Here is a 20,088-nt window from a genome sequence, read left to right as displayed (position 1 = left end):
CACTGCCATGGCCAAACACCAACTTACGGTGCAAAGCTTCGACATAGATTGAACTTACAGTGCAATCCTTGCTGTAGATTGAGCGCCAGTCCTGAGCAGTCCCTGCCTCCGCTGCGGAGGGAGGACGCCGGCACCCACCTATCCACCTGCAGCTGGCTCCGAGCAGGCATTCGGTGCAGGCAGGGCTGGTGCTTCATTGTGGTGCTCCTCCGCAGCAAGAAGCAGCTGGCTCGCACCTTCAGGGCCACCGGCTGTCCATGCAGGTGTAGGCCACCTTGTCGAGAAAGAAGCGTTATCTTTGTCTTCAGCAGGCCCTGATGGATTTTCTCCATTAGTTTGTGTTGCTGCTGAACCTGCACAGGCATGCTGCATCCACACCGTTTCAAGGCAAGGACTTGCACAGCTTAATTTTCCAAGAAGCGGCTCCTGTTGTTTGTTTTGGACCTGCTGTGGGATGCTTTCGTTTGCTGCCCACTAGCAGTAGTCTCACAAGAAACAGCAAACACCCGTTCCACGCGGGTCTGCTCCGGGCTACTTTGACTAGCCCAGTATCAAAGCCCCTCTCAGGAACACCCTTACACGTTTTGTCCCTCTTATGAAGACTTTTTCATGCCTTGGGTTATTTCTGTTGCCCTTCTCCAGGTGGGTGGCATTTGTCCCTGCCACACAGTCCACAGGCAAGGGAGGACAACATCTAAAAAGTTGATTCAGTGAATGCCCTGCTGTGCAAATCTGAATTAAAAAAGGTGCCCCGGGGAGCCGTGAGCTGCCCCAGGACACCTCCGCGTGGGCAGAGGAGCGTGCAGGGGCCGTGGCAGCCCAGCCGGCAGGTTTCCAGCCAGGAGCATTTCTGGCGTTTGCCGCTCCTACCCGCCCTGCCGCAGCGCCTCCGAGTGCTGCCGCTGCCTGCTTATTACTCTGATAATAGAAAATTACAGGTTTTCTGTGGGAAATGTCTATTTACATCCTACATTTCCCAAACTACCTATTAGCGTCGCTGTGATGTCACATCCTCCTGCGCGTTTCCGTCAGCGCTGGCCTCTGCCCGCAGGCAGCCAGCGACGTGGGCCCCGCAGGGACGGGCGCTGCTGCCCGGCCTGTGCCCTGCGCCTGCCGCGAGAGCCGTGGTGCTGTGCAGGGGTGCTGTGCAGGTGTTGGTGCGGTGCAGGTGTCGGGCAGCGTGTCCCTGACAGCGTGGGAGAGCACGGGGGCCAGCGCCGGGCGTCCCCGTGTGCACGGACGGTGGATGGCTGGTGGGGCTGCGCTTCCCAGCTCAGCCTGGTGCCCGCGGCTGAGCCGGAGCAGGCTGACTCGTAGGCGTTTCGCTGCCTGGGAAGCCGCCTGGCGTGGCTCTGCGCCGAGCGAGAGGAACGCCGGTGCCGGCAGGGAGAGCGGTGGTGCGGTGCTTCCCCTCGCCGGTTTGCTCCGTTCTTTTGCCTGTGGGTCAGCAGAGCTGCAGGGACCCTGAGCTGGAGCATGAGTTTAAGAAGGTTTTGACTGTGTTGGAAATGTCAGGAGGGCGTTCGTGGGATGACTGATTGCTGGCAGTAGCGGCCTGCCGTGGGCCTGCCCAGGGCTGCATGTGTAGAGCAAGTCCCTGCGTGAGATAGTTGTTTTATCTGGGTGCCTCTTCGATCTCTCTTGCACATGCACATCTCTGACCCAAAGAGGCCATCCCATCTCAGAGGAGTGCTTTTGGGATGCTCCTTTTTCCTCTTGTTCTGTGCACTGACAAAGATGACGGGAAAGGCTTTGGGAAGGAGAGCAGGGCTGGATGCCGGGAGATCAGCATGGCTGAGCTGGGAGGCCACCAGGCACGTGGCCTGTGGCAGGAAATACTGGCTGCACAAGGCTGGTATTGCAGACAGGATCATGATGTATGCTTTTCAGGCCCTTGCATAGCATGCGGGCCTTAGGTCAAGATTTATAACCACGTCTCTTCTCCAGGTTTATAGTTCGTTGTCACTCTATTAACTCAGACGAGAGATGTTTACATTGCATAAGTAGCTGGAGCAGCAGATAGTAACCTATCAATTTTCATGACTGTTCTCCAGCAGAAGCTCATAGGCCCTCTTACAGGACACTAATACCCAAAGCTCCTGGGGCACAAGACACGCAGGGCTTGCTATATTTCAGGAGACTGCAGTTCAACAACTAATAAAGCCGCTAGGTCAAGAACTGCTCAGTCAGGTCCCCATGGAGTCTTGGCATACAACCAAATTTCTGCTGGCGGATAGCTCCAAGGGGAAAGATGAGCACAGAGCAAGAGTAGAGGTAGAACTGCATCTGCAGCTGGCTGCCCCAGTGAGGGGCTGCCTTGGCTTATAGGTCACCAGGAGACAGGTCCCACTCCTGTCTGGAAACTGGACTTCAGTATGGCCTAGCTTGACACAGCTTCTGCGGATGCCCAAGGAAGCTGCATCTGGTCAAAGGAGGGGGATGTGAGAATGCAGATGCCCTTGCTGAAATGAGATATCCTGCAGTGTCCCGCTGTGCCATAATCACTCCTGCCTTCTTTCCTCCCTCTTTCTGCAGTCCATAGATCCAGGGCAGCAGTTCACCTGGGAGAACTCCAACCTGGAAGTGAATAAACCGAAAAACCGCTATGCAAACGTGATCGCGTATGACCACTCGCGTGTCATCCTGACCTCCATCGATGGTAAGAGAGGATTCCAGGGCGGGCACACCATCACCTCTGGGTGAAGGACAGCTGGGCAAGGATACTTCTGTACCTGACAGGACAAGCGTGTGCTCTTCCAACTGCTACAAAGAGGCATTCCTGCATGACGAAGGAGGGGGAGAATGGCAGAACCTGGCAGTGGCAGGAGACCACATCTTTCCCTATTTTCCACTAAGTGGGGCAACACCAGGAAACACATCTAGGTGTCAGCTTTGGGAAATGTATGTTTCTGACTGGCAACAGAAAAGCTTCAGAAAGGGCTTTGCAGAGCTGCTGCTGCTCTTGCTGCGGGGTATCTGAGGCAGCCCTTTCCCTGGCCCCAGGAGCCCTTCCCCTTGCTGCTGGCCCCGCTGTGTTACTTCACCTGCTTTCCTCAGCTTTGCTGGGCCCTCTGCTGAGAGGTCCTAAAGAGCAGGTTGGGGGCCTCTTCACCCTGCTCCTCTGTGTCCTAGGCTGGTTGTAGGGCCGGAATCTTCCCAAGGACTGGTTGCTGTTTGCCCCCAAGTAAGTGCCCACAGCAGTGCAGGATGGAGGGGCCCTGGTGTTCACAGCACTGACCCCTGTGGTTCCCCAGTTGCAAAGGGGGCTGCAGGCTCTGGCATCTGGACTAGCGCCTGCTTTGTAGTCCCCTGGGAGGGAGCTGGAAAGCAGCTGCCGGAGCCTAGACTCGCACAGGCACCTATTCCTGCCTATTTTGTAAGTAGCCCCTCTCCAGTTCCATGGCAAAAGACTAGGGCTTGGCTTTGCATGCCAAAGTGGTCCAGCAGTCATGATGCCCTTTCTCCTGGGATAAAGTGTCTTTTCTAATGCTAATGCACCGCTCGTCTGGGGGAGGAGGAGGGGAACCTCCTTGCAGCAGGGCTGCAGACCTGCTGTCAGCAGCAGCTACGTGAAGGCATGGCATGGCTGGTGGTGGGCAAACCCCAGCAGACAACTGTGGGGTGAGCACATGGGGGAATCCCTGTCCTCCAGCATGACTGGGTTGCTATAAGTAGCATCTGTGTCTTCCTGGGAAGCGTTCCCAAAGCGCCCTGCCAGATGCCTCTCGCCCATGCCAGGGGAGCCAGGCGCTGCACTCCAGCTGGTGCAGCCTCCCCCAGAGCCGCCAGCACTTTATTCCCACTGGAGGCTGCTGGGACCTGTCGAAAACTCCCCGGGACAAAAGGGTGAGGGGGAGACTCTCAACTTTATTTCCTTCCTCTAATGAAATGCAGATGTTCTCTCCTTGGGAGACAGGAGACTTCCTGCTGCTTTTCATCCCTGCAGCTGGGCACTGAGCAGCCTAAGCAGCCCAAGCTGAGCAGAGTTTGGAAACACAGCCTCGGGCCAGTATTTTGCTGCATTTATTTAAGTAACTGTGTGTTTGCATTTTAAAGGCCTTTAAAAGAAAGTTCTTTCTTACAGGGTGGTGCAGGCAGGATGGGAGCTGGAGCTGCCTCTGCCAGCAGAGGGAGGTCTTACACTGAGGAGGGTTTTGGTTGTAGTGGGAGGAAGGTCTCAGGCTCCTCATAGGGTACTTTGCCCCACGGGGGGGGGGCAGGAGGCCTTCTTTGCTGAACAGCCTCTGCTCACAGCTAGGCTCATGAAACTAATGAAGCATTTTTAAAGGGTGCTGGAGGACCATAACAAATAGCTGGTGAATTTAAGATAATTATTTCAATCAATTGCTTGGGGCCAAATGAGCTCCTTAATATTCCCGCCTGTGAACGTCCCTTTGTGTGCGGGTGGCAGCTGCCTCTCGGCTTTTATGCTGCCTGATTGTTCTTGAATGTGCTGGTTGCAAAGGGCTCTTCTTTGTTCAGGCACCGTCCGGGTGCTGCGCAGGGTCCCTGGGAGAGATTCTGGCACCACCCTGTGCCGCGGACTTGTTAAGAGCCGTGTCAACGTGCCAGCCTCTTCCCCGGCCCACATGGCCCAGCAGCAGGATGAGTGTGGTGCTCGGTGCTGCCCCTGGAGTAATACTTCGTCTTTTCTCTCTGCAGGGGTACCAGGGAGTGATTACATCAATGCCAATTACATTGACGGGTATCGGAAGCAGAATGCCTACATCGCTACGCAGGGACCGCTGCCGGAAACCCTCAGTGACTTCTGGAGGATGGTGTGGGAACAGAGAACAGCAACTATAGTCATGATGACCAGGCTGGAGGAGAAATCCAGGGTACAGTGTGTGCTTCCTCTCTTTCCTGGAGCTGACGGTAGGAGCAGGACAGAGGGATGGGGATATATCACAGTGTAAAGTGAATTGGCTCAAACCCAGAGAGTTGCAGGTCCCTTGGGGAGGCCACTGCTGCAAGCACCACTGCGGGCTGCAGGCGTCCCTCAGGCAGCCCAGCCACCACCCTGCCACAAGTGCCTTGTGAGCATCTCTTTTTGGGGCAAAAGGGTGGCAAAACCTCCTGTTGCTGTGCTACTTGTTACCCTCTGCCTGGCCTGCATGCATCCATGCACACTTGTCCTTTTTCTGCCTGCAACATTCGCTGCAGAGGGAGAGAGGAAAGCTCTGAAATGAGGAGTTGTTGACTGTCCCTGAAAGCCCAAGGGCTGCATCTCAGAAGCTGAGAGCTGTTGTGAGTAAGTGGTATCAGTGGTATCCTGCAGCTTGACAGGGCCCTGGCGTCCCTGGCAATGCAGAGGAATGGCAGACAGAGTCTCGTTGCAGCAACAAGAATAATTTGTGCCTTGTCCAATGACAACATGTATAAATGATCAGTTCATACTGCCAAGATTAGATATTCATATGTAACAAGTGCAAAGCTGCCTGCAGGCCATGGGGACTGCGTGGGTTGGAGGGGAGGGAGCAGGAGCCCTTGCTCCTGCTGTGGTGCTTGTGAGGTCTGGTGACAGAGGTCCCTACTCAGTCCCTGAAGCTTGAGTATTCACGGTCTGTAAGCTGTGACCAAAATGCACACGCACCCAGATGCACCCTTGGGCGAAGCCTGCCCGAGCAGGAGGCAGCTTCTGCCTCTTGTGATTGGGTTTGTTCCTAAAAGTAAAATTTCACCAGTGAGAGTTTGTGCTTGCAGAATATTTTAGCGTTGTCATGCCAACCACAGGAGATGGGGCTGTGTGCTCAAGCTGTGAAGCACTGGTTATTTTTAGCCCAATAAGCTTGCTCTCTAGAAGCAGAAACTGTCAAGTTTGGGTTTAGCTGAAACTTTTGTCCGTGTGCTCTCTGTCCATTTCAAAGCCTTAGCACTGAAATGCTTGCAGGGGTGTCCCAGTGCACACTGGCTGGGAGGAAGCAGCTGGAGCAACAGATCACAGAAAGGCAAAACAGATCTGCCTTTCCTGCTTGTGCAAAAATAGTCTTTATTTATGGGCTTCCCTTGCTCTACAAGTGCCCTGCTGCCTGCAGGAGGAAACCAGCGCTCCCCGGAGTGCTGGGAGGATCTGCGCTTCCCGGCTGCACAGCCCTGCCTGCACTCCCCAGGCAGCCGCGGTCGCCCACCCCAGCGCTGGCGGGGAGGTACATAAGCCTGACCCACCTGCAGCCCGGGGCTAGGCGCAGGGGCCGAACCAGCAGCATCAGAAGCTGCCGACGGGCCGCTCTGCAGCAAGGGGTTGCTTGGAGATTTTGCTCCTTCGTATTTCAGCGCTGGAACATTCATTTGAAGTATGAGGAAAAGCCCTTTTTTGGTTACCAAGTAAATCTGTGCCTAGAGTCCTGGTTCACCCACCTCCTGGGCAGCTCGGTTGCAGGAAGGCACTCCAAGGTGCGTGTTTCTCTAAGATAACGGGTCCCTTCGACCCCCCAGGCACTTGTCTTTGCCTGACACGTCCGTGCTGCTGAGCCACGTGTTGTCTCCCCTCAACACGCTCCCTGTCACGCCATCCCTTAGTTACTTTCTGCGATACTGGTTTCTGTCCCAAACACAGCGCATGTGGCCAGCCCTGCGCTGGGCTTTCAGCGGCGGGACGGGCCCTACAAATCCGGGTTGCGGGCAGAGGCAGGCAGCTCGCCCCGACGTGCTGCCCAGGCGCTGCGGGCTGGGCCAGCCGAACCCAGCCCCTGCGTCGGCTCCCCGGCTCACAGCCTGTCCGTGCTGGCCCGGGTCCTTTGGGGCCATTTTCTCGGGCGCTGCTGGAGGTTACTGCCAGAAAGGCAGGCTGCTGGTGGAGGCAGTGGGGAGGTCCAGCTGCGCCTGAGCCTCACCAGCCCCACGTGGTCTATGGGACTTCTGTAGAGGGAGCAGACCAAAGGCTCTTCTCTGGAAAGCCACGATGGGATTGCTTGGCCTGAAGGTGCCTCATGGTACCCATTTACAGCAGGACCCCGGTAGGGAGATGGTGTTTGGACACACAGGAGATCACTTCTCTGTTTTCTCTTTGCATTTTCTCCTTTTTTTCATCAGCTTCTCCAGCCACCCTCCACAGCAGCCTGCCTGCTCTCCCCGTCCTTGTTCCCCTTTGGTAATGGGTACTGAGAGCTCACTTAGGAGCACACATTTCTGGGACTGAGGAAAATCCCAGTCACTTTGCATTGCTGCCGGCTTTCAGCTTGAAGCCCCAGATTTATAGTTTACTCCACTCTGCAGCCTTCAAGCCTCATGTATTTGCAGCCTCACAGTCCCCTTGGATCCCTGCAGTGTCACTGCCTGCTGATGCCCATGGCCTGCCATGGGACAGCACTGCTCCGGGCATGGGCACACACGTTACCACTCGTGACCTTCCTGTAAAACTCCTTGCCCAAGGCTTTGGGGCAGCACAGAGCACATCTCCAGCTGTGGAGCCTGGGGCAGGGCTGTGTGACAAGGTGCCCAGCACAGGCAGGCTCTGCCTCCTTCCCGAGCGAGCTCCGCAAGTCCCCCTTAGCAGTGCTGTGTGTAGATAAGCCAACCAGGACCAGCAGCAGCTTTGCAGCCCTGTGGGGTGACGATGCTTTAAAGGGCTCCTGAGCTGCAGGGGGAAGAGAATCTTTAAAGAGCATCGGCTTTTATGGTCTGCAATTTCAGCTGGCTTGATGGTCCAAATCATCCTCCCTTTTTCATGTTTTCACAAAGCGAGAGGCACATAAAGGATAGAAATGGCTGGATTGTGCAATTTAGCTGCCTTCAAAGCTTTACAATCAGTTTCAGAATCATTTGGTGGCAGTTCAGAAACACACATTGTAGATTAGCTTTCCCAGAGCTCTGAGCACGGTGCGTCCTAGCCGGGATGTATTGCACGAGAGCGGTGTTACAGCAGAATTTCTCCCACTGTGGGCAATCCCCAAGAGCCCGAGCGGAGCCGGGGTGGAGGGATGTCTCCTGGAGCAGTACAGTGGCTTGTTCTCTCCCAGCTCAGAGCACCCAGCGGGCAGCTCTGGGCTGTGATCTGCCCTTGCGCTTCGTGTCTCCAGGCAGGGATGTAAAGATGGGCTGCTCATGGAGGGATCTCAGAGAAGAGGGGCTTGGCATCCCCGTCCTGCCCGACTCGGACGTCTTGCTGGCAGTGAAGCCATCTAGGGTTGGCAAGCCGGGCCGGGCGCAGCGCGCAGCACTCCAGCTGAAGAGGGGTGCCTGGCTGCTCTCGGGCACGGGGCATCGAAAGGGAGGGCCAGCAGCCACTCAGCAGAGCTGCAGTAAATGGTTGTTCAGGACATTACTGTGCTCCTTAAGTTAATGAGAAGGAAGCACTGCCAGAAGAAAACATCTCTTATCTGCTTTAGTGCCACAGTGCATCGGCTTCAGCATAAAATTTACAGAGCTTGAAAATGGGGCATAAACATTATGGGTAAATTTGGCAGAAAATGTGACTGACTCTTATCTGGTCATGAATAAATAATTTTCAATTACCAGCCCAGGCGCTGCTATTATCCCTCGCAGGGAACTCCTCTGAAGTTTGTTTTGTGCTCGTGCAAACACAGCTCTGCGGGCGGCGGGGAGGGAGCCGCTCTCCCGGAGGCGGGGATGCGGCGTGAGCGCGGCGCGGGCCGGTGGGATGGAAGGCGGCGAGCGGCGCTCCCCGGAGCCGGCGGGATGCGATTCTGTCCCTCCTCTTGTCCGCTTTAGAGCCGGATCACGTCATCCCCCGGGGCGGGAGAGGCGAGTTCAGGTGGCTGCGGATGCCGGCGGTAGCTGCCGTCTGCTTGCAAGGACGGGGTCAGTTTAGCTGTGAAGTAAGGTTTGCGACCTCTGAATTGTTCATTCTGCAGCCGATCATCTTAAAACGCACTGCTCTGAGCGGAGCAAGGGAGAAAAATCTTGTGAGATTCGTGCAGGGCCCGGCGTGCCATGAGCACGCTGCTGTGAGCACAGATCTAAGCCTGCGGAGCACCCCGGAGCCGGGGGAGAAGAGCTGCTCCGAGTCCTGCCCTGCACAGGGCTGGGGGGGCTGGAGACCACCCCAACTCCTGCAGCCCCATCAGGCAGCTTTGCTGCAGGCGCTTGTACCAAGGGACCGCTTAGGAAGCCCAGACCCGAACAGGCAGGGGCGGCTGTGTCCCCTGCGACCCCGGGATGCTGCACAGCAGCAGCTCTGAGTGCTGGAGATTGGCTCTCTGCTCCTACCAACTCCACCTTGCTTAAAGCACCTTCAATTAAAAGGCAGTACTCCATTGATTTCTAATTAAGCCTGTTGTTTTGCATCCCACACATTCCCTGTAAACACGCTCAGCTAATAATTAAGTTTACTATTCCTTGACAAGCACAGATGATCTCCCATTCACTCCTCTCTCCTAGGGCGGGAAACCATTTTCGGTGGTGCACACTTGGGTGGGAATGAAGTCTTCCTGCTGTCAGCGGGGCTCTGCAGCTCTGCGGGGCTGGGGGGAGCCGGGCACCAAGTTAACCAGGGAGCTCAGGCTGGAGACAACAAAACCTGAGGAGCAGTTTGTAAATACAGAGCTGCAAATAGCCGAGGAGGAAGAGGAGGAGGAGGGCAGAGGCAGGGGAGCAGGAAGGGGTTTGGGGGGAGAGGAAGGGGGCACCAGGTTGGGGCACTGGCTCTGCCCCCAGCTTGCAGCAGGAGCTGCCCTGGCTTTTGGTGTACGGGGTGGGAGGGGGGGAGGCGCATTTTGGCAGGGCCTGTGGGCTTGAGGGAGCAGCGGTGTCTGCATTGGGCAGTGCCTGCTGCGCACAGGAAGCAGTTGCAGGGATGGTTTTGCCATGGGCTGAGTCTTCTTGCAGAGGGAAAAGAAGCTGTGGCTGTGGCTGGGTTTGCGTCTGCCTTGCTGCAGAGCAATTTTTGAAGCAGACGGGAGATTTGGATTTCGAGGGATGCAGCGCCTGCCAGAAGGGCAGGCCGGCATTTCTCGAGGATGCGCAGTGCACTCAAGCCTGTGGCGGTGCAAGAAGGGTGGCAGGGCCCAGCGCGGCGGGTGCAGTGCCTGGGCTGGAGGGCTGGCCAGGGGCCGGGTCCCTTCTCTCATCAGGGTGGCTTGCTGTCCCCGGGGGGCCACGCTGGCAGGGCCCCCTACAGGGCTGGGGGCATTGCAGGGAGAAGGTTGTGCCTTCTCTGCACCCCCCGCTCCCTTGCACAGTGAGTCCTTTCTCGCTCGGTACCCCGTCCAGCAGCCCAGCACTGACCCTTTCTCCTTTCCTCCCCTTAGGTGAAGTGTGACCAGTACTGGCCGAGCCGGGGCACGGAAACCTACGGGATGATCCAGGTCACTCTGCTGGATACAGTCGAGCTGGCCACCTACACCGTCCGGACGTTTGCGCTGTACAAGGTACGGCGCTGGCTCGGGTTGCTCGTGCCGCGGGCGGCGCAGTGGCCAGGCCCTTCTGCCGCGCGCTGCGGGGTGCCGCCCGGCCCGCGGGCCGGGGAAGCCACCTGCGCCTGCCTCGGCCCGCTGCGTGGCTAGCCCGCGCGCGGGGCGTTTCTCGCAGCTGGGCTGCAACGGGAGGGCGGCTGCCGTTCGTGCATCTGACCGCTGCTGGATTTTGGCCAGGACACCTGATGCTCTCCTGTGCGCGTGCAGACCCTGCGATGGGGCCACAGAGCAGAGGCCGTGCTCACCTCTGGCGAGCCTACGTGTAACAGCTGTCCTCCCATTAGAGAGGCAACCTAGGAGGCAGGGAATTTTTAGCACTGCTGTCACTAGTAATGCAAATGGAGGGGCCATGCTGATGTGCGTGCCCTTCTCTCTCGCCTGCTGCGCACCTCGTTAGTGTTTGGAAATCCCAGGGGACAGTGCTAGCAGCAGCGTGCTGCGGCAATGCAAACAGAGTTTGCAGCGGGCTGCTGCTGTGCGTAACGGAGTCTGGGCTGCGCTGGCTGATAGCGCAGCAGGGCCGCGGTGGGGACCCACTCACACCCTGGGAAGGCATCTCGCCCCCAGCAGTCACCTAGCCAGTCCTACCACATAGCTGCATACATCAGTCAACGATGTTGGGACAAGAGGAGGGCAACCAGAACAGGTCAGGACTGATCCAACCATCCCGTAGAGAGCCGGTGATTCAGTGGAGCAGAAAGCAAACTTGCTGCTGGCCCTTCTGTGGCCAGTGCCCATTTTTCCCTGAGCGTGCGGCGAGTGCACTGTGCAGTGCAGAGTGGAGTCATTCCCCCTTCCCACCAGGCTGCTCCAGTCCCGCAGAGCTGCTGTGCTGTCAGTATCAGCTGGCTTTCCACAGCTTCATCATCTGGCCTTTTCCATGGAGCATCCATGGATTTGGAGACATTTCAAGGAGCTGGTACTCGGCCTCCAAATTTTCAGTGGCAAAAGCCCTATACATGCACGGGAACACACACTGCTAAGTGGCTGCTATTACCCCATCAGTACGTTCCCCTCCTGGGGTGAGACTGTTTTCATGCTAAACTCCTGTTGAACTTTCTTCATTAGAATGGCTCCAGCGAGAAGCGAGAACTGCGACAGTTCCAGTTCATGGCTTGGCCTGACCACGGGGTACCAGAATACCCTACTCCCATCCTAGCTTTCCTGCGACGGGTCAAGGCCTGTAACCCACCAGATGCTGGGCCCATGGTTGTCCATTGCAGGTAGGTCTGTGTGTTTGCAAAACTGCACCTTGGCACGTGCCTTCTTGCTACAGGAGTCTTGAGTTGTCCAGCTGAAAGTGGGGACTCTTGTTCCTGCAGGGAAGGTTACATGATAGCATTCTTGGTGGAGGACCAGGTCAGTAGCTAGTGGCAGCCACACAGAGGTGAAATTTGTATTGCTGCTGTTCTGTCAGATTAAGTAGTGCTACTCTACAGAGAGCCTCAGAATACACTTTTTCTTTTTTTTTCCAAAAAAGCAAGCAGAGTTTAAAAATAATGTGAATGTGCTCAGCATAAGTGTGTGGTACTTTTCAGAGATACAGCATGGACAGACATGAGTGCAGCTACCTGTGCAAAAGTTCATGCATAGCATTTACAGTAGAACTCTTCAGCAGGGTAGAAAGGGGGCTCTTCCAGTGAAAATACTAGTCTGCTAAGGCTCATTATCTTATCTGACCTGAGATTTATTTATACCAGCCAAGTGGGGACTATTACTAAGCAAACCACTCCATCATTTCTGTTCCAGCATACGCCTTACCAGCAGTGTTTAATACTCTTCTTTCATGCTCCGTTTCAGATGGGAGTGAGGTATAATTAAAACACAAACAAGCTGTATTAAAGCCCTATTAAGAATCTGTCTTGCACCATAAATGAGGAAATGTCCATCTTCATATTTCTCCCTGTGTTATATGTCAGGATAGCGTGTCTGTTGGTTTGGGGGTGCTCTGGGACTGAGCAGTTTGAGGATTGCTACTGCTTTTCCAACAAACACAGAAAGGTGTCCGGTGCTTGAGCAAAATCATAGTGCAGAAACACATGACCTCCCTCCCCTTTCGGCTTTTATCTCTAGGGTTGGCTCTCTTGTTTTCTGGGTTAGGAAACGCTGATTGAGATTAGGGAACAAGCAAGCTTGAAGTTGTGGGCTTCACTGGTACCAGGGCCCAGCCTGGATTCCAGGTGTTCTGACCCCGTGCCCACGTACGCTGTCACTCTCCCGTGTCCTAACCACGTTTCTCCTTCCCCTGGGGAGGTGCTGCCAGCCACTGCCTGGACTGGCAGAGTGACACCATGTCCTTTCTGCTCCACCAGTGGAAGGGAGCCAACAGAAGGGCTGAGCTGCGGAGCTGACGTGGTGTCTGTAGGAGGCAGCATCTCTTCAGCCCATGTGCTTTGTTCCCGCAGTGCCGGTGTGGGCCGAACTGGTTGCTTCATTGTCATTGATGCCATGCTGGAGCGGATGAAGCATGAGAAAACAGTGGACATCTATGGCCACGTGACATGCATGCGCTCGCAGCGCAACTACATGGTGCAGACAGAGGACCAATACATCTTCATCCATGAGGCCTTGCTGGAGGCAGCAACATGTGGTAATACCGAGGTGCCTGCCCGCAACCTCTTTGCTCACATCCAGAAGCTGACTCAGGTCCCGCCAGGCGAGAGCGTTACTGCGATGGAGCTGGAGTTCAAGGTTGGTGGCAGAGCCCTAGCACCCCCTTCCCTGGGGCCATGTCCTTGCCCACATAGCCCCACTGAGCAGGGGATGGGAAAGGAGAGCCATGGATTATCATTTGTACATTTCTAAACCAGGTAGGCAATGATTTAAAATACATTTGAATTGTAAAGCTTGTGTTTGCCATGGTCCCTCCCAGATTGGCAGTTTCTGGGGAGAATATAAAAGGCAGATGGATGCGCAGTTCGCAGCAGCATGTTGAGCTCTAGGTTCACTGTGCGGCAGGAGCTGCATCTGAAATCACATGCAGATCGTGTTAGTGATAATTGATGTTACTGTGAACAACTTGTCTGGAAACGGCTCCAATTTAAATATGTGAGACGTTTATAGTCTCATTTCTTCAATGCTGAGCTCTGTTATCCTTTAACCATCTAGACACCAAGACTCAGTGTCTAGCATTGGTGAAGGCAGTGTTTTAAGGCATACTGTTATTATAAAGTTAGGCCCACGTTTTGCTGTGTTTGTCCATGATCACCCATTGTGTATATTTATTACAAACTTGGAGATGGAAAACAGCTCTGGTAAACGTCCGCGTTCTCAGATGAGGTGCATTAGTCCAGTGAACTCATGTGAGGGAATATAGTTCATGCAGGGAGGCAGCAGACCGTGCAAGCCTCAAAATGAACTGCAGCAATGCAGCTTCACCCTGGGAATTCCCACCAAATGATAAAGGAGAAAGAGAAGCAAAATACTGACTTTCTGCATAAACTGAGAAAGACAGAGCAACTTTGTCCTGAGGTCGCTAGAGCTGCTGGTGCCCAAATAGCATCAGGATACAGTAGAAGTATCTCCACAGAGCAAGGGAACTACTTCTCTCAAAAGAACGGAAGAATTCACAGAGTTGTGCGTGTGTAGGAAGGAAGACACTGGATGGGGAGAGGACAGGAGGGTATTCATAGGTCTGCAAGGCTCACCTCCTGGGCTCTGAGGTGAAAACTCTTAAATCTAGCACCTCCTTCTTTTGCATGTGCGTGTGTGTGCATATGAGAGAAAGAGGGAGATCTGCATGTCACACTTCCAGAGACAGAACCCAGTGTGCTGCATTTGAGTCTCATGGTGACACCTTCCCTGAGAAACGCCTCCAGGGACCCACAGAATTAGGTTCAACATTGGCAACTCTGTTCTAAGAAAGAACAAACTTTGGAACAGTAATAAAACTTGGCCCCTTCTGCACCCTGACAGTGCCTCCATACATCCTGCATAGGAAATCCTGGGGGAATGGGATACAGGAGGATCTCATGTGGCGGCATTGCTCCCCAGAGAGCAACCGAGTCCTCCTACAGTGAGCCTCCACCACACACAGTGAGAATGGCAACTCAAGGGTTGCTGGAGAGAGTCCTTTGTAAAAAAAAAAAAAAAAAAAAAAAAAAAAAGGATCAACTTTTGTTTGAATGTTTCTGCCAGCAAATCTAGGTAACACGTTTACCATGACTCTAACTTGCTGGGCTCAAAGAGAACCTTAAAATGTCTCGCAGTAACCCAGAATAGATCTTTGTTGCCTAAAAGTGTCACAAGTTTTACATTTTTCTTGGGCTCTTCTAGGGTGAGAAGTAAACAGCATGACTTTGCTGGGGGATGGAAAGCCTTCCTTCCCTGACAGGACTGAGATCGTGTCCCTCATTCAGCAGCTTCATGCCCTGCCCCTCTGCAAGTCAGAGAGCTGATGTGGGTCTCTGATGGCTTTGGGGCTGCACCAGCATGTCAGTGTGGGTGACTTGCCTGTGCTGCTCCCACAGGGGAGCTGCTGGTGCCTGCGGCTGTGCCTTGAAAGCCTACAAGGCCGTGCCATAGCTAAGCCCCAGGTGTCTGCCATGTTCCCCCTGCATCCAGAACTCTGATTTTGCCCCCCAGATGCTGTATCCCCAGCCTGGGTTCTGACTGGTCTCCTCTGTTTTCAGCTGCTGGCCAACTCTAAAGCACATACCTCACGTTTCATCAGTGCCAACCTCCCATGCAACAAATTCAAGAACCGTCTCGTGAACATCATGCCGTATGAGCTGACAAGAGTCTGTCTGCAGCCCATCCGGGGTGTCGAGGGCTCTGATTACATCAATGCCAGCTTCATAGATGGATACAGGTAAGGGCCACCTTAGGTGCCTGGGCCAGCCCTTCTTGCCTGCTTGGGAACCTGGGCAGAGCTGCCTGCTCTTCTTTACTGAGGGCTGGTCTTCTGGTCCTGACAGCCTGGAAGTGTGTTGTCCCCAATATTTTGCTCCATTTTATCTATCCTCATCCTCTCAGAAGCTCCAGTGCTAATTACCATGAGTGAAGATTGCTAGCAAGTGAGAGCTGCCAGGCTTGCTCATATTGTGGCAGACAGATGCCTGCATGGCTGAGGCGGGAGGCTGTGCTGGCTCCTGCAGTGGTTTACAGGACCTTCTGCTAGACATCCCTGCCGTGCGTTTTGCATCTGTGGCATCTGGTATAAACCTGCTGTCCTTCACTTTGCAACTAGAGAGGGAAGCTGTGCTTGCAGCAGAAGCCCAAGGCTCCTTGTCCCACATCTTGATTTTGTGGCTTCTGTGGATCCTCAGGCAGAGCTGGTCTTGGATACTGAGGAGCCCATCACCAAGTTCTACTCCCCAAGATACCTTTTAAACAGCATGAATTGAGATCTTGTGGGGGAATAATTCAGTTTCTCTAACTGCTGGTATCACAATACTGAATGCCAGTGCCAGGTGACAAGAATGCAAGGAATCAGCCCAGTGGCCACATCTCCTTCCCAGCTTGTTCCCTGGGCAGTAATCCCGATCACCCACCAAATCCTCACAGCACACATACAGGGCTTGTGCCTGTGATTCTCTGCGCACCATCACAGAAGGGTCACCTAGCCTACGAGTGGGGGATGCAATGATGAAGCAAGAGCCCCCTCCAGCACAGCTCTGCTGAAATGCTGCTTATGGGCTGGTGCCTCCTGACAGCAAAAGAACATTGCCAAAGGGAAGAGATGTTGGTGCATCCAGGTTAGTAGCTGTTTGCCTCCTTCTCCAGTAGGTGAGCCCAAGAAGGGTTCCCAGAGGGGAAGACTATGTGGAGGCTAGAGCGCACGGGAGCAGCAGGGGAGCTGCCCTGTAAGCATCTCAGAGCATGCAACACAGCAAGGTGGCAGCAAGGCAGGCTCCCAGGGTGAGACAGCAAAATGGGGAAGGACAAGGGGCTGGGGAAAAGCTATCACGGAGCAGCCTCTGCTCCCTCCTGCCTGAGTGGCTGTGAGCCATGCAGCACCATATCGTTAGCATGGCCACCCACGCTGGGCAGCCAGGTGTCTGGCAGGCAGGCTGCAGCCTCCATGTTGTGTCTTCACAGCTGATTAAGAGTGATGCTGGGTGTGCTGTTTGGTGATGCTATGGAGGGAGGGCTGCCAGCATGGCAGGTGGTAGCATTTCATGTGCTACCTGCCCCATCCCCAGAGAGCTCCATTATCTCTTCCTGTCCTTCCCTCTGAACCAAGCAATCTTCCTAGGTGTTATCTAAAGAGATCAGTTGGCCTTGAGTCCTGCAGATGTCACTGATGCTGCATCTTTATTAGCTGTTTTGTTTCTTGGTGCACCTCCGCTTCCTGCTTTTTATCATGACTTATAAATCCACCTTGAAGCAGCCCCTGTCTTCATCCCGCACATTACAGCTGTCCTCCAGCATGTTCATTAATTTTTAGCACCAGTGGAGAGATGAAATGCTGGATTTGCGGATGCTGCCTGTTATCGTGCAGGCTCCAGCGCCCCGCAGTGGTGAAGCGGGCCCACAGCCGTGGCCCAGCGTGCAGCACTGGAGCCCTGCTCTTGCAGCCAGTTGCATGCCAAACTGAGCACCAGCCAACCTGGGAACCAGCACACTGCCACTGGCCCCCCTTGGAGTAGCCTTTAATCTGCTCCAGTCATGCCCTGCTTCATCTCTTTTTCCCTGCTCCCTGTCTCTGCCACCCACCTCCTTGCTGCTAACTTAAACTGGTGGGAGAACAGGCCTCTGGACCAGCAGGGAAAGGCAGCCTTGGTATTCCAGAGTGATACCCTAGGAGAGACAGGTCATTCCCAGGGGCTGTTGGCATGTGCTGGCATTCCCTCAGGGTCTTCCAGCACTGGGTGACTGGCTGGTGATGCTGTCACCCCAGCAAGGTCTGACAGTCTTACTGGATCCTGTGCCAGGTTGTGCCCACTGTGTCCATGGTGAGTGCTCAGAGGATACATGCTAGGCAGATTCATCCCTCGTACGGAGTCTGTGGTCCAGCCCTAGAAACTTGTCTCCTGCAGCCACATTGTCAGCCCTGCCTTCCCACTGCACAGAGCCACCCACCTGCAGCTCCCCAGGCAGGCCAGCTCCAAGGGCAGGCTATTGGCCATCTCCCAGAGCTGGTCTGAGCACCGTCTTGTTTGTCACAGGCAGCAGAAGGCCTACATCGCCACACAAGGACCGCTAGCAGAGACCACAGAGGACTTCTGGCGGATGCTCTGGGAGCACAACTCCACCATCGTGGTGATGTTGACAAAGCTGCGCGAGATGGGCCGGGTATGAATCATGCACGGGGGAAAGTGGGGCTGCATGACTGCTGTCTGTGTGCATGGGCTCTCTGCCCACTGCAGTATGTCCCCAGCACTAGCCCTTCTAGGCCAGCTTCCTGCTGGTGTCCAGATGGCTGAGAGCAGCTCCAGGAGAGGGGATCTCCTCTGCTCCTGTCTCCTCTGGGACTGGAGAGAGGCCGTGGCTCTTCACCTCCCAGAAAAGGGGAAGTGTTTCTGTGCTCCCGGCAGTGCAAGGAAGCTCAGACCACTGGCTGTGCAGAATTGACAGCTCTTGCTGGCAGCAAGGGATGTGCCAGGTGGGATCACACAGGATGGGGAATCCTTATGGGGAGTAGTGCTGAACCCAGCCCTGGTAGCATGGCAAGGTGGGCAGTAGCCTGCCTGGCCTGGGTGCTCTGCCAGCACCTTGGCATGCCTGGTAGCTCCTGTCTGGTAGCACACTGTGTGCTCTGGGTATTCCTGTGCACATGGGTCTCTCCTTCCCTCCTCTGCCCCCACCAGCTTGCACCCACTGCATCTGGTGGCATCACCACTGTGCTGACTGCTGCATGCCGCAGCTTGGCTGCAAGAGCCACTATTGCTCATGACTTCAAAGACTCGGAACAGAGCAAGGAGCAGAGAGCAAAGGCTGAGCCCTGCATCCCTCCTGGGAGCAATAGGGCAGTGTGCATGGTAGGATGAGCATGCCTGGAGGAGCCTGCCTTGCATGGATAGCCACTGCGGAGTGCTGCCAGCACCAGTGTCCCATGGCAGGTCCTGCTGCCCCGCAGCCACATAGGCTCCTGGGGAGCAGGGGGCTGAGAGGCAGCTTGTTGATCCTGATGTCTCACTGTGCTCCTCATCCGCAGGAAAAGTGCCATCAGTACTGGCCCGCAGAGCGCTCTGCCCGGTACCAGTATTTCGTGGTGGACCCCATGGCAGAGTACAACATGCCACAGTACATCCTCCGGGAGTTCAAGGTCACAGATGCCAGGGTGAGTGCAGCTCCTGGCTCCCTGGCTCGCCTGCCTCCAGCGTCTGTGCCCCACCTCTGAATGCCCTGGCCAGCGAGGGGAGTGTGCAGCAGCTCCTGGAGTGACTGAAAAGCAGCACGCTGTCTAGCATTGCAGGCAGCCAGAGCTGCTGCCCAGCCCCTGCTACCTCTCTCACCACAGGTTTCTGTCTTGCTGGTTGTGTCATGCTTGGGGAGCCACTCACTGATCCCTGTCAGCATCAGACCCTGCCTTGCCTGCGCAGCACACACATGGGCAACTGTTTAATACTGATTCCCCAGCAACTGGATTCTGCATGCAGAATCTGACTGGGCACAAGATCCTTATGTGACAGCAGACATTGTCCTGTGGTGGAGCTGGGCCCCAAATGGGACCAGGACAATGACCCAACAAACCCTATGGGGCCTGCTAAGGCCCTGCTCAGCTCAGCCACTCAGTGGTGAGCGTGCAAGATCTGCCCGGGCTTGCCTGTGGTCTGTCCACCCTCTTGCCTGGCCTGCACCAGGGTGTCTGGGAGCAGGTCAGCAGCACCAGATTTGAGGGGAGCAAGATCAGACCCTTTTGCTGTCACCCCCACGGTTCATGTAAAATACCCTTGTCCCTGCAGGATGGCCAGTCACGGACCATCCGCCAGTTCCAGTTCACAGACTGGCCTGAGCAGGGAGTGCCAAAGACAGGAGAGGGCTTCATTGACTTCATCGGGCAGGTGCACAAGACCAAGGAGCAGTTTGGGCAGGATGGGCCCATCACAGTGCACTGCAGGTGAGTGGGGACAGGTCAGCACCCACCTCCACCCTGGTCAGAGCCCACAGAGATGTCCCCACCCATGCTCACCCCAGCAGCTGCCAGCTCCCATGCTCCTTGTGTTCCCCCTGTGCACCACTGGCAACAGGCCAGTGGGATGAGGAGTTGCCAGCATCCATGGAGCCCCTTGACAGCCTTTCTGCAGAGTGGTTAGATTAATCCACTGCCCCAGTGGCACTGGTTCGTACCTCCTGGGAAGAGCAGGGTGCAGTAATAGCTAGATCCAGAGGCAAGGTAGAATCCATGGTTCCTATGGTGATGGGAGGGCATCTCTGGCTGGTGATATCCCTGTGGCCTTTTCTGGCCCACTGAGCAGGTTCTCTCTGCTCCACAAACTGGGGACTCCTGTGCTGCTGCTACTAGCAATGCAGGGAAGAGGCCTTTGCAGAGCCTTGCAGGAGCTGGTGAGTCTCTAATGGCATATCTTGCTCCCTCTGTGCAGTGCTGGGGTCGGGCGCACAGGTGTGTTCATAACGCTGAGCATTGTGCTGGAACGGATGCGCTACGAAGGAGTAGTTGACATGTTCCAGACAGTGAAGACCTTGCGGACACAGCGGCCAGCCATGGTGCAGACAGAGGTGAGTGCCCTTGCCTCCCCATGGGCATTGGGAGCATGTCTTGCCCAGGGGGTCAGACTAGCAGCCTGGAGCTCCCTGGCCAGCTAGGCTG

The 20,088-nt window shown here is 55.3% G+C and overlaps 1 protein-coding gene across 7 annotated transcripts in view; it reads left to right on the top strand.

Moving 5' to 3' along the window:
• The window catches only part of PTPRF (protein tyrosine phosphatase receptor type F), a 386,501-nt gene that overhangs the window by 364,339 nt on the left and 2,074 nt on the right, over positions 1-20,088 (top strand). For all 7 annotated transcript variants that reach the window (XM_062581931.1, XM_062581932.1, XM_062581929.1 and 4 more), the window contains 10 exons: positions 2,536-2,659; positions 4,663-4,838; positions 10,209-10,328; positions 11,442-11,596; positions 12,779-13,064; positions 15,005-15,183; positions 17,483-17,609; positions 18,472-18,597; positions 19,223-19,377; positions 19,862-19,997. In XM_062581931.1, coding sequence (XP_062437915.1) covers positions 2,536-2,659; positions 4,663-4,838; positions 10,209-10,328; positions 11,442-11,596; positions 12,779-13,064; positions 15,005-15,183; positions 17,483-17,609; positions 18,472-18,597; positions 19,223-19,377; positions 19,862-19,997 — 1,584 coding nt within the window. The remainder of the gene's footprint in view (positions 1-2,535; positions 2,660-4,662; positions 4,839-10,208; positions 10,329-11,441; positions 11,597-12,778; positions 13,065-15,004; positions 15,184-17,482; positions 17,610-18,471; positions 18,598-19,222; positions 19,378-19,861; positions 19,998-20,088) is intronic.

This window comes from Rhea pennata, chromosome 8 (genome assembly GCF_028389875.1).
Source record: "Rhea pennata isolate bPtePen1 chromosome 8, bPtePen1.pri, whole genome shotgun sequence".
NCBI classification, from domain to species: domain Eukaryota; kingdom Metazoa; phylum Chordata; class Aves; order Rheiformes; family Rheidae; genus Rhea; species Rhea pennata.
This window is presented reverse-complemented; position numbering and strand designations above follow the sequence as displayed.